We start from the raw sequence: 13,917 nt of genomic DNA on the forward strand, positions 1-13,917 counted from the left end.
CTCTCCTGGCCCTGCTACGGGAGATGTGTCAGGATGGAGAGCGGGGGAAGAGGTCGATAAATGTCACCGATTTGTATAGATCACCATTTTCATTCATAACATAATAAACAGAGTTTGTAAATGATCGGGAAGCTCTGTACAGAGCTATTCCTGTCCATTCATTCTTTCTAGCTTAGGCTGCAGAGATAGAGATTGAAGGCTGTGTCCTTAATCTCCTTTCCCTGTCTCAAAGAAACATCAGTGGTTTGCTTAGACCCTGGATGTCTCACCAAATCCCCCACACGGGATTCCTAAAAAAATAATACAATTAAAAAAATAAGTAATTAAAATAAAATGGGAGAAAAAAACTAAAACTATAAAGATAAAAAAAAAACTACTGATAAAGTGGCAGAGCTACCAGGGTCACAAAGGGCGCGCTTGCAACCAGGTCCTGGTGTTCTGCCGCGGTGGGGGCCCCAAGATGGCAGGAAGGGTTCCACTGTGGGACTGTAATAAAGAGTCCTGCAACAGGAGGAAAAGGCTCTGGGATCAGTAGGAAGGGCCCTGGCCAGGGGGGCCCAACATGGTTTATTGCTCTAAGGCCCTAAAAGTTCTAGTTACACCTCTGGTCCCTGTACTGAGTTGCTTGTGGTTGAACTGTTGTGCAGTTTATGAGCCAACTGGACTCCCTACAACTCCTCCATATTTGTAATGGCAGGTCACCAACTCAGTTCTGCAACTGCACATTGCATGTGACAGAGTCAGCCCAGAGTTCTGGACCTGCAAAGCTCATGCACAAGTTTTCTAACTGCACACTGAAGGCACAGAGATTGTTTTCTAACTGCACAGCGCATGCATATAGTTTTGTTACTGCACAGCTCAAGCAAAGTTTTCTAAATACACAACGCATGCACAGTCAGTCCTGCACAGCGCATGCACACAGAGTCATATATTTACAAAGCAGTAAACATTAACCAAATATTCACAGCAGGTGAATCTTCACGAGGCTTTTTAAAAAAATTTTATTACAGGGGATAACCACTTAAGAATGTTTGGTGAATATCACATTCACTACTTTTTACATATATAGATTTCCTGTAAGGCCCATTTACACTAAAGCAATCGGTTGCACGTGTGTTATCAAGTGTTTTTCCACATGCTAATCTGCGTTGTGTTAAAGTGGATGTAAACCCTCGCATATACCCAGTGAAGTGAACAGCCTCAGATGATACACAGAAATGAAACAAATCTCCCTACATAAGTTTTACATGTATAGCTGCTGTCTTCAGCTTTATATGTGGTTTAGAAAGTGCAGATCATGTTAGAATTTTCACTTCCTCATTCTGCACTGTGAGAGAAGTCTTGGATTACACTGGGAGACAGCTGATTGTAGGGAAGGCACACACCCCCCTCCACATAGGCAAAGACTTTCAGAGTTGTCCTGTGAGTAAAGCAGCTTTCTGCCAATCTATTTATAACACCCACCCTGACACAAAATTCAGACTGGTTTAATATGTGTCAGAGAAATTGTCAGAAGTTATCAGGCTGATAACAGAAGAATGGAGCAGGAGAAAGCCACTGGACTTAGTGCTTTGAAGAGAGATAAGAAAACACTACAGATATATGTGCCCAGCTCAAATTTCATGAATCGGGTTTACATCAACTTTAAGGCACCTCAAAAGAATGAAAAGACATTCATGAGCCTTTTTTCAAAACGTAGTGCACCACAACAAACAATATGGGCATTGTGTTGTATCCTGTGTAGGTGTGCCATTCATGGTTAATGGCACTGCAACACACCACACAGAGAAGGTGCATTGGCATACATTGTGGCAACATGCATTTTAGCTCAAATTGCCTCGCACAATTGTGAATTGACCCCAAAAAATAGGTACAATTATTAAGAAAAATAACAAGCGCTAACTTTAAGGCCACCTTCCCCCAGCCTTGCCATCATTAAACCGGTTAACCTCCATTTTAAATAAATTACTGCCCAGGGCTGGTGAAGTGTGTTTCTCATTGAAATGTCCAGCATGAGCCAAGCTATACAGTGCCTTGAAAAAGTATTCGCATTCCTCGAAATTTTGCACATTTTGTCACGTTACAACCAAAAATATAAATGTATTTTTATTGGGATTTTAGGTGAAAGACCAACACTAAGTGGAACATAATTGTGAAGTGGAAGGAAAATGATAAATGGTTTTCAAACTTTTTTACAAATAAATATGTGAAAAGTGTGGCATGTATTTGTATTCAGCCCCTTTACTCTGGTACCCCTAACTAAGATCTAGTGGAACCAATTGGCTTCAGAAGTCACCTAATTAGTAAATAGAGTCCACCTGTAATTTAATCTCAGTATAAATACAGCTGTTCTGTGAAGCCCTCAAACAGCATCATGAAGACCAAGGAATACACCAGACAGGTCAAGGATAAAGTTGTGGAGCAGTTTAAAGCAGGGTTAGGTTATAAAAGAATATCACAAACTTTGAACATCTCATGGAGCACTGTTCAATCCATCATTCAAAAATGGAAAGAGTATGGCACAACTGCAAACCTACCAAGACATGGCCGTCCACCTAAACTGACAGGCCAGGCAAGTAGAGCATTAATCAGGGCAGCAGCCAAGAGGCCCATGGTAACTCTGGAGGAGCTGCAGAGATCCACAGCTCAGGTGGGAGAATCTGTCCACAGGACAACTATTAGTCGTGCAAATCTGGCCCTGGCAAGAGGAACGCCATTGTTGAAAGAAAGCCATAAGAAGTCCTGTTTGCGAGAAGCCACGTGGGGGACACAACTTTTTGGCCTAAAAGCAAAACACTATGTGTGGTGGAAAACTAACACTGTACATCACCCTGAACATACCACCCCTACTGTGAAACATGGTGGTGGTAGCATCATGTTGTGGGGATGCTTTTCTTCAGCAGGGAGAGGGAAGTTGGTCAGAGTTGAAAGGAAGATGGATGGAGCCAAATGTTGGGCAATCTTAGAGGAAAACCTGTTGGAGTCTGCAAAAGACTTGAGACTGGGGCGGAGGTTCACCTTCCAGCAGGACAACAACCTTAACCACCTCAATACAATGCACTTACACCCCCTTCCTGCCCAGACCAATTTTCAGCTTTCAGCGCTCTCACGCTTTGAATGACAATTACTCAGTCATGCAACACTGGTACCCGTATGAAATTTGCGTCCTTTTTTTAAAAATAGAGCTGTCTTTTGGTGGTATTTAATCACTAGTGGGTTTTTTTATTTTTTGTGCTATAAATAAAAAAAGACCGTAAATTTTGTGAAAAAAAAAAGCCTTTTTCTTTGTTTCTGTCATAAAATTTTGCTAATTAGTAATTTGTATTCATAAGTTTTGGCCAAAATTCATACTGCTACATATCTTTGGTAAAATAACCCAAATTAGTGTATATTATTTGGTCTTTATGAAAGTTATAGAGTCTACAAACTATGGTGCCAATCACCAAAAATTGATCACATCTGATCAGGCCTTCAGTACATCAGGTATATCTTATTTCTTGAGACACTAACAAGTCAGGAAAGTACAAATGACCCCTTTTTATAAAGCAGACATTCTAAGGTATTAAGTAAGTAGCATGGTGAGTTTAAGTTGTAATGTTTTCCCACAATTCTTTGCAAAATGAAGATTTGTTTTTAACAAAATTGTCATATTATCAGGTTATTTCTCACACACAGCATATGCATACAACAAATTACACCCCAAAATACATTCTGCTACTCTTTCCGAGTATGGCGATACCACATGAGAGACATTTACACAGCCTGGCCACATACAAAGGCCCAACATCGAAGTAGCACCTTCAGGCTTTCTATGAGCATAAATGACACATCTCATTTCTCAACCACCCATTACATTTTTGAAGGGCCTGGAGCACCAGGACAATGGAATTGCCCACAAAATGACTCCATTTTGCAAAGCAAATACCCCAACGTATAATCTATGAGGCATGAGTCTTTTGAACGGTTCATTTTTTTCCAGAAGTTTTTGGAAAATGTGAAAAAAAAAAAGGAAAACACATTTTTTTTTTTTTTTTACACAAAGTTGTCAATTTATAAGATATTTCTAATACATAGCATGTACATAGAAAAAAATTACACCCCAAAATACATTCTGCTACTCTTCCAGAGTATGGCGATACCACATGTGTGAGACTTTTACACAGCCTGGCCACCTACAGAGACCCAATATTGAAGTAGTACCTTCAGGCGTTCTAGGAGCATAAATTACACATCTCATTTCATTCCTACCTATCACACTTTTGAAGGTCCTTGAGCACCAGGACAATGGAATTACCCACAAAATGACCCCATTTTGGAAAGCAAACACCCCAACGTATATTCTATGAGGCATGGGCTGCAAATAGGTACTCAGGTACTCTGATGGGCTGCAGATAGGTACTCGGGTACGCTGATGGGCTGGAGACAGGTACTCGGGTAACTTGATGAGCTGCAGACAGGTACTCGGGTACTCTGATGGGCTGGTGACAGGTACTCTGTTACTCTGATGGGCTGGTGACTGGTACTCGGGTACTCTGATGGCCTGGTGACAGGTACTCTGATGGGCTACAGATAGGTACTCGGGTACTCTGATGGGCTGGTGACTGGTATTCCTGTACTCTGAAGGGTGGCGACAGGTACTCAGGTGGACTGTGACAGGTACTCGGGTACTCAGGTGGACTGTGACAGGTACTCAAATGAACTGTGACAGGTACTCGGGTACTCAGATGAACTGTGACAAGTACTTATATGGACTGTGACAGGTACTTTGATGGGTGGTGACAGGTCCTCTTTATTGGGGGGGAAAATCAGTGTGATTGGTGTACACGGTAACGAGATGTTACCGCAATGTCCTTCTCACACACGAACGGTGTGTGAGGAGGAGAACCCGGTAACATCTTGTTACTGCCCTGTATTTACAATTAGTGATCGGCTGTGAAAGGATCACAGCCGATCATGTGGTAAACAGCCACCAGCCAATGGCTGTTTACCAGCGTCGGTGACGAACAGTGTTCCCGGGAACACGCTGCCACTGACGTGCTCGCATGCATGCTCCATGCAAAGTGGGGCGGTACCATCTGTGATCGTCCGTGACTTCATCACGGCCGATCACATGGTAAACAGTCATGCCCAATGGCTGTTCACCCCCCTCGGTGGTGAGCGGTGTCTCCGTGACACGCCACCACCATAGGAACAGGGATGCGCGCACACGATCACACACATTCCCTGTTTAAATGGACGGACGTCATATGACGCCCGCCCAGAATGAGAGCCGCGCCGCCTGGCCGTCATATGACGGTCGGCAGGAGGCAAGCGGTTAAACATACAGCCAGAGCTACAGTGGAATGGTTTAGATCAAAGCATATTCATGTGTTAGAATGGCCCAGTCAAAGTCCAGACCTAAATCCAATTACGAATCTGTGGCAAGACTTAGAATTTGCTGTTCACAGACGCTCTCCACCCAATCTGAGAGCTTGAGCTATTTTGCAAAGAAGAATGGACACAAATTTCACTCTCTAGATGTGCAAAGCTGGTAGAGACACCCCCAAAAAGACTTGCAGCTGTAATTGAAGCAAAAAGTGGTTCTACAAAGTATTGACTCAAGGGTACAAATGCACGCCACACTTTTCACATATTTATTTGTAAAACATTTTGAAAACCAATTATCATTTTCCTTCCACTTCACAATTATGTGTCACTTTGTGTTGGTCTATCACATAAAATCCCAATAAAATACATTTTTGGTTGTAACTTGACAAAATGTGAAAAATGTCATGGCACTGTAGATGTAGCACCATAGAGAATAATGTCCAACCTGCCCAGTTTTTGTCTTCATCCTGATGCAAGTCTCAGGCTAACTGGTCATTATTCTCTTACCATTGTAGCAGGAGAAAAAGAGCTCTGGAGGAGGCAAACATTGTACTATCCCTGGTAAAGATCTGGGAACAGGGAGGTGATAGTAGGTTGATATTTTTGTTCTTACGTGCACTTGTCTGTTAAAGGAAACCTGTACTGAAGGAAATACATTGCAGAGCTCTAAGAATACCAGTTTATTGGCTGTTTCTAGCTCCTGTACTTTGAGTCACTGTCCTGGAATAATCATGCAGATTAGAAAGCCAGAACTGCCTGCTGGTTCAGCTACTTACCGACTCAACGTTTAGCCAGGCAATTAGCATTTTTAGGAGAAGAGAGGAGTTCAGCAATTGAAGGCTGCATATTCTAAGTACAAATATTTTTTAGGGTAAGAACATGTGTTTTGTACATGCAAGCAGGTTCACATGAATGCTAACCCTTACAGCTGCTCCATCCAGGAAAGTGGAGTGACATACCCTGTACCTAGGGGTATAGGGGATAATGTTACTTACTCCGCTTCGGTCCACATGACAGCATTGTTACTTGGCTGCTTAAACACCTAGTGAAGTTACATGGGTACAGGGATAGAGTCATTATCTCTGTGTAAGCTTCAACCTGATCAACTGGAGCTCACACAAGGATTTTTGTCTTCACTTCATTGGGTAACTGGAGTTTTGGGACAGCAAGGAGAGCCAGCTGCTGGGGTTTAGCATGAATGTGAACCCTTTTGCCCCCAAAGGACAGGACAGGCTCATTTAGGACAGATAAATACCAAAGCTGTCTCAGGATGAGATCTCAACTTCACTGGAGTGTGCTGCTAATCTTTTTTTTTTCTTTGGATAACAAACATTGCGCTCAGCGGTCTCCATCACATCCACCTATTGTCCACCTCCAGTTCCAGGTTGGGTCCTGGTGCTCTGGTGATATAATAGAGGCCTGGCAGATGTCCAATCACCTGGTGGTGAGATGTCTGCTCATTTTTGGCAATCCTATTGCCATTACATTTCACCATATTACTAGTACTTATAAAATCAAAACAAATACAATCATACAAAGGGCCTTCAAATAAATCTGTGGCCAGGCTACGAACACACAAGTTTTCATATATTCTTTACATGCACTAAATGAGCTTAAAAACGACAAATTCTTAGGCTTAATTCACACTATGTGCGGTGAAAGACGTTTTTGCGCATGGTAAAACGTCTCACTACAGGGACACATAGGAAACAAATGTTTCCCATGTGTCCCATTCACACTGGAATGCAGCTTAGCGCTGCAGCGTGCTGTGATAAAATGCAGACATGCTACATTTTATCTCAGCACACAGGCCCGAATTGCACTTCATCCAGCTGCTCGACACTGCAGTGAATAAAGTGTCAAAAAAAGTGTCAAATAAAGCTGGTAAAAAAAGCGAAAGAAAAAAATAGGGGGACGGTGCGGTTAATCGTGCTCCGGCTGCTCTGTGATTTAACAGCTTTGCAGTGCAAATTGGCCCTAACTGATCTTTGTAGCTGCAGGCACTATGAAGCAATTCATCCTCACAGTTCGCAGATGAAGCACTTAAAGGAGAAGTATAGCCAAAGCTTTTTTGGCTATACTTCTATTGATCACAGGAGTGCAGTTCTACACTCCTATGAGCCAGTCCAGGTTCTGGAAAGACCCCGATCACATGGTTGGGATCCACCCAGAAGCCTGGATCGGCATCTGGCACAGCCTCTCAGCGATCCCGGAGAGCCTGAGGCACCCCCCTCCTGCCCCAGTGCTTCAGTGAGCTCTGGAGGAGTGAGCAGAGAGCCGCTGACTGACAGTCATGGCTCTCTGCTCAGACCTGAGGGGTTAACTGAGCGATGTTCGATTGCTCAGTTCTCAATGCAGAGCTGGCGGGGGACAGATTCAGCACTGGATCGATGCTGCATCCACCTAGGTGAGTATAAATGTTTATTTGTAAAGCCATACTTCTCTTTTAAGATCCTTTAAAGTGTAAGTAACCCCCCCCCCCTATTGTTTTCAGCTATGGAAGCTGCCATCTTTGCCTCTGTTTAATCTACAACTGCCATGATGCTGCACACGTGATCAGTTAGGACACCAGCCATTGGATGGTTTGACAGTTTGGTTGAGAGCACAACTAATAGGAGTGTTACAGTTATAAACTGTTTTATGGATGGGTTTATTTCCGCTTTAAGTCCTTCTTTCTGCAGCTCAGCCTCCCCCTCCCAGCAGTGACTCGACAGCCTCCTAATCTCTAATGCACTGGGAATGGGGGAGCAGAGGCGCTGAGAAAAAAAAAAATTGCATGACTTTTGGTACTTCTGATTTGAAATTTGAAAATGAATTGCCTGCAGCTACAGAGATCAGTAGAAGCTTTGAATAAAAACCGCTATAGAGGTTAGTAGAGGCTTTGAACAAAAGCCTACTTTCTGCTTGTTAAGAATATGTAAATACTTGAATATCCACAGCCTGGCTCCAGGTTCAATGTAGAAACAGACAGAGGTAAAATGTCCTTGTTAATCACAGCAGTCAGGCTCAGAGGAATAAAGGATGGAAGGACTGGATAGCTTGAAGTAAAGACATTTTCTTTTCCCCCAGTTTTTATAAATCTGACCCATTAGGTCTACACAGAAGAAACTCCCAGTCACATTTATTATAATAATCTATTGAACTTTACTATAGTATTGACACAGAACGATACAATAATTGGAAATATTAAGTTAGAAATATTTTTGTTTAATAAAATGGCAGACTAAGTAATGGTTTTAACATGAAAGCTACAGGAAGTGTCCAATGGCATGCAGTTATTTTGTGTGCTGGGACTATAGCAACCACTTCAACACACACGGCCCTAAGGAGGCAGAGGAGAAACCAGTTTCTCTGAAAAAAAAAAAATAGGATTTCAATTTGTACGTTATTTGGTTTTTAAAAAGTGGAAAATGACTGAGCAACTTTTCCAATAGAGTAAATAAAGCTGTATGTACTCTTGTTAGATATAATTGAAGGTCAGGGGTATGTATGCACAGATACATAAAAAGGGACGCAGCATTGGGTTGCAATGAAGTTTATAAAACATTGTAGTCCACAGATCCCAGCCAAATAACTCTTCTGACATTATCTCTTCAATGGACACATGCTAGTGCTCTGGAGGGATTGTTAGGTCAGTGTTGAGCTCCCTGTTATCCAAACTTGCAGGGAGTTTAACCAGGAATGCGGTTTGCAGCTTCTTCCTCGGCATCAGCCCTGTTGGCATTGATTTCAGCAAGTGTCCTGGCAAAGCGGGTCCATTCGTCATTCCGTGGCACAGCAATTTGCTGTAAAGAAAGATACATCAGTAACTCCTGAGCATTAATCCAATAACCCTGAGCAATCAATCTGTTTTCTGATTTTTATAAACATTTATTACAGCTACTTAGTGCTTTATGTATATGTCTGTGTGTGTGTGTATATATATATATATATATATATATATATATATATATATATATATATATAGTTAGTACATTCACATCAGTCCCTGCCCTCAAGGAGCTTAGAATCTAAGGTCCCTAACTCACATTCATTCATACAGTACACATACTAGGATCAATTCAGACAGGATCCAAATTACCAGCATGTCTTTGGAGTGTGGGAGGAAACCAGGGTACCCGGAGGAAACCCGCACAGAGAAAACATGCAAACTCCAAGCAGGTAGTGCCGTGGTTGAGATTTGAACCAGTGACCCCATAGTGCTGCTAGGCGGAAGTGCTAACCCACTTAGCCACTGTACTGTCCATATTAATAAACTAAAATTATAACTGGTTGCTGTAAAGGTGCAGTCCTTTGTGTCTTTGGTGGATCAGGCTGTACACAGAACCTCCATTTCTCTCTACATTGGAATGACTCCCTGCTCCTTTCATGCACAAAGCTCCATCTTTTTCCATTAAACTGTCAAATACAAAACAGCCCAAAAAAAGGGTCTTGGCATTTGACAACTAAATTACAGGGGGTGGGGCTTAATCTCAGCTTGAAGGAATAATAATTGTAACTTATACACGTTGGTGGTCAGGACAGGTTCACTTTAAATTGAAAGAAAGCTTTAACGTGATGGAATACTACTGGCTGTTTAGGACTAGAGCACAGAATGGTTTGTCTTTTGTTAAGCATTTCAAAAGTGTACAACACCAACATTACAAACAACAAAACACACTGCAAACATTCACCCACATCACTTCTTGATTAGTAAATTATACCCCTCTTACTTGTTCACTACAGGTGACAAAACTGCCCTTCTAATTCCTGCACTAAAAATATGACAGCTGGAAGCAGGCTGCTTTCCACAGCAAAAGTGTAACTTTAGCAACGCTTTTATACTTGGAATACAAGTCTTCCTTCAAAACTATGCCAGACTGCAAACCTTTTCTGGCCCTGCTTATTATTTGTATTATAACGATGAGGACCAACTAAAAATTATAAAAAAATAAATAAAATAAAAAAGTGACCAACGCACCTCTCCAACATCATATATAAAGATTTGCCCCTCAGAGTCTCCTACAGCAATCTCCCTCCCGGAGTGAGTCCATCTGACCCTATTAAGGGCCGGGTTCCCTTCCACATTCATGCTGGCCGTTGGTACCTGTTCAAAAGAAAAGTCACAGTCAACTTTCAAAAACATGATTAGACTAAAAGCTTTCCTTTGGCTGTTTGATAAACATTCGTATAAAGCGGACATGAAAATCTAGGAACGTTATTTGTACCTTAGCAGTACCCTGATAAATTAGGCTTTGGGTTGCTAGTGAAAAATAGCAGTGCACATCCTGTGCCTTGAGCCCCATAGCTGCATATCTTCAGTGTTAGATCATCTAAGGCACTGCTGCCTCTGACTACTAACCTTTCGAGATTTGGTGTAAGATTTAGTGATGTCTCTACTGAGCTCCACCCATTCAGCAGATCTGTGCTTCCTTCACTTCTGCTGCTTCTTGAATATTTCACCACCAGTATTCAGGGGGATATGGGGGTGGTGGATCTCTGACATGAAGATACAAACCATATTTCTTTACTGATATGGCCAACTCCATACAATGCAGAACAAAGAATGACGACGCCCCTTTCACAGGGGTTGTGCAGTCATGTCCACCTGTCCATTTTTCAGACTGACCCGACCGGACCCTCCATTCTCCCCTAGGGGTAGCCGGATGTAAACTTGTGTCTGTTTACACCTGGCTACCTCAGGTCCAGCAAAAACAAACAGAAGGGGAATTAGTTCCCTTCTGTCTACCGGAGCGGATGGAAGTTGGGTGTAAATGGACAGCTGGTTCGTTTACATCTGACTGCCCACAGAGTAGAGCGGGCTGTGTTTGCTCTACATAAGCAGAGTGGACATGGACCTGTCATACACTTGCTCGGCAGGGGATAAGCAGAAAAATGCCCTACTGAGCAAGTGGGTTACAGCTGGAGTCTGCCCCGTGTGAAAGGGGTCCAAGTCATTGATGGGGAAAAGATCAAGTGCAGGGAGATCATAGACACACAGACAATACTGGTGACTAGTCCTTGCCTATTTTGGGAACAGTTTCAACTATACAGGTCCCTCTAATACCAGTAAAGGGGAAACCTTGTGTGGTGTAAAATAATCATTGCATTCATAGCTTACTGGGCTTCCCAGTTTTTTTTAATGTAGAAACTAGGATACAAACAACTAAATACTAAGTCCATGTTCTGATTGATCAGGAAAAAGGGATGCGGTTAATTTCAGTTCCAAAAGAGGTGCTGTAAGGGCTCTGTGCTTATTATATACTGTATACACTAAAGTAAAGAGAAATAATTACACATGAAAAATTATGTCTATAAACTCCACCGAATATTTTTGCAAATTACCTTCACAGCTTTGTAACTTTGTGCCTGAATGATGTAGTTGTTGTGACAAGAGAAACAAATTACCGCTATTATGTTATGTAAGACAAAGCCTCAATCATCAGACCCGTGGGATGCTGGCCCAGCTCCTGTAAATCTATGGCTCACCTCTGTATCATTGTTGAGGTTCCATAGGTCCAGTCTTCCTACACCGTCCACACAAGCAAACAAAGCTGGATGAGTAGGAGACCACATGACATCATACACGTAGTCTGCATTGTCTTCAAACGAGTACAAAGGTTTATTATTCTAGAAAAAATAAAACAAAACACAGATCCTCAATGTGCAGGAAGCAAAATCAAATGATAATAATCAAGAGGAGAATTTAACAGTATGTCGGTCCAATCCCAGAGCCTGCAGACTCCTTTAAGGTAAATATGAGAACCCGTCCCTAAACAGGACAGATATGGATCAAAATTCAGCTGGTTCAATAAGGACTCTGTGGAACTGGTTTGTTGGAAAATCTTCTCAGGGGCTGCAGCCGATGGGATCAGTGTAATCTCACAGCAAAGAGTCCCCGCTGTTGGAATACAATGTCTCAGCTGGGAGGATTCCCCTCTCTATACCTCAGCTGTGTAGCTGGAGGATCCGGTTTTGTTTTTTTCAATTCAGCCTGTGGGCTGAATAAAAAAAATGATCCATCTATGGCCAGCCTAAGAGTCCCATCATCTGACTTCTGCATGTATATATACTGAATACATTCAGATTAGTCTAACCTGCATAGAACTGTACAAATCATGAAGTACAATTGTCTGGATTTATGAATTGCATCAATTTCATAAATCTGTACGCAAATATTTAGCAAAGTAAAAAAATGATAGGAGAGGTTGTAGAGTTCCCCGATTGATCAATATGACCAATGATAGTATTGGTATGAGCAGAAGTAGTGAAGAGCATAGATGAGAGCCTAATAATCAGCTCTGTGCACTCTTTTCTATCATGGTTGCCCCCCCCCCATATGTACAGCTTATGATACACATACAGCAATCACTACTACTGTTGTAGATATAAAGGGACATCATAGTTTCACTATATAATTTCCTCTTATGCTAAGGAAAATCACCAGCATTAAAGGACCATCAACACAGGTCTTAAGGCAAGCCAGCCAGAGTGGCTCTTAGGCCCGTGGGCTTTTGCTTATATCAGAACTATTGCCATCCTCATAGAATTCAAAGGGTATGCAAAAGTAATTTGAAGAAAGTGCATACAGTTTATGAGAAGGCCAATTGCAGGCCAAATGCCCTCTTCTAAAGTGAAGGCATCTCAAACCTCAGCATGTGATTTTGTTCACGCCAGAACTGCTTCTTTTTGCACGCCAGTCAATCAGTTTGCAAAAACAGCTCAAATCAGGCTAATGAAGCTGAGGAGGAGATGAACTGCGGGGCAGACCATCCTAGCCGCTACCCCTTGTCCCTCTCTACTTTTTAATTTCCTGGTTTCTATTCCTCCGTTTTTCTTGCTTCTCCACTTTCTTCTTATATCTTTGTTTTTTTTTTGGCCTACAAAGTTGGGCAATGCCTGACTGGTATGTCACTCATCAGGGACAGTATTTACATGAATGAAGAATTCCTAGTGCTGGTTGCTGCTGTGATCCTTGAAATCTGATGAAATCTTTGAAAGCTGATGTAATCACTTACTGAGTATGCAACTTCTTGATGTTTTAATCCAACGCCTATGTTCCAAGTTAATTTGGTGCCATAACCATGACCACAGAGGTTTCTTTTTTCACAGTGGCCCCCTTCTCTTGCAGCATCCTATGGAGCCACCATTGGATGCAGGGACTACAGTTGTGTCTCCGTATACCACGCTGTACATCACTAGAAACACACAGCCCTATAGCTTAGGATGACGGGGTCTTCCCTTGTTCCTCCCTCCTTATCCCTTCTCCAGAGTAACTGGAATTTGCACTTTCCAAAGCTAATGCTTTCCTATGAAGAAAAGAAGTTCAAGGAAGCAGCACTGAGAGACCAGGAGCCAGTAGCATTGAAAGTTATAAACTGCAAGTGCTGGGGGAGGAATTTTAACAAATAGTTTACTGGGGAATGTTTATTTTATTGTGCTAATTGGGTTAAGCTTAAAAACACAGAGAGTCTAATATTTTAAAAGAGACATATAACCAAAGCTTTTTTGGCTGTATTTCTCCTATGGATCACAGGAGAGCAGTTAATTCTGCACTTCTGTGACCCATTT

General features: G+C 42.1%; 1 protein-coding gene across 13 annotated transcripts in view; it reads right to left on the reverse strand.

Annotated features, from left to right (window-relative positions):
- Window positions 1-8,553: 8,553 nt before the first annotated feature.
- Window positions 8,554-13,917, reverse strand: part of DYNC1I2 (dynein cytoplasmic 1 intermediate chain 2) — a 201,492-nt gene continuing 196,128 nt past the window's right edge. For all 13 annotated transcript variants that reach the window (XM_073633899.1, XM_073633903.1, XM_073633900.1 and 10 more), the window contains 3 exons: window positions 11,836-11,976; window positions 10,328-10,453; window positions 8,554-9,152 (listed from right to left, as the gene is read on the reverse strand). In XM_073633899.1, coding sequence (XP_073490000.1) covers window positions 9,039-9,152; window positions 10,328-10,453; window positions 11,836-11,976 — 381 coding nt within the window. In that variant the 3' untranslated portion in view covers window positions 8,554-9,038. The remainder of the gene's footprint in view (window positions 9,153-10,327; window positions 10,454-11,835; window positions 11,977-13,917) is intronic.

This window comes from Aquarana catesbeiana, linkage group LG06 (genome assembly GCF_042186555.1).
Source record: "Aquarana catesbeiana isolate 2022-GZ linkage group LG06, ASM4218655v1, whole genome shotgun sequence".
In the NCBI taxonomy this organism is placed as follows: domain Eukaryota; kingdom Metazoa; phylum Chordata; class Amphibia; order Anura; family Ranidae; genus Aquarana; species Aquarana catesbeiana.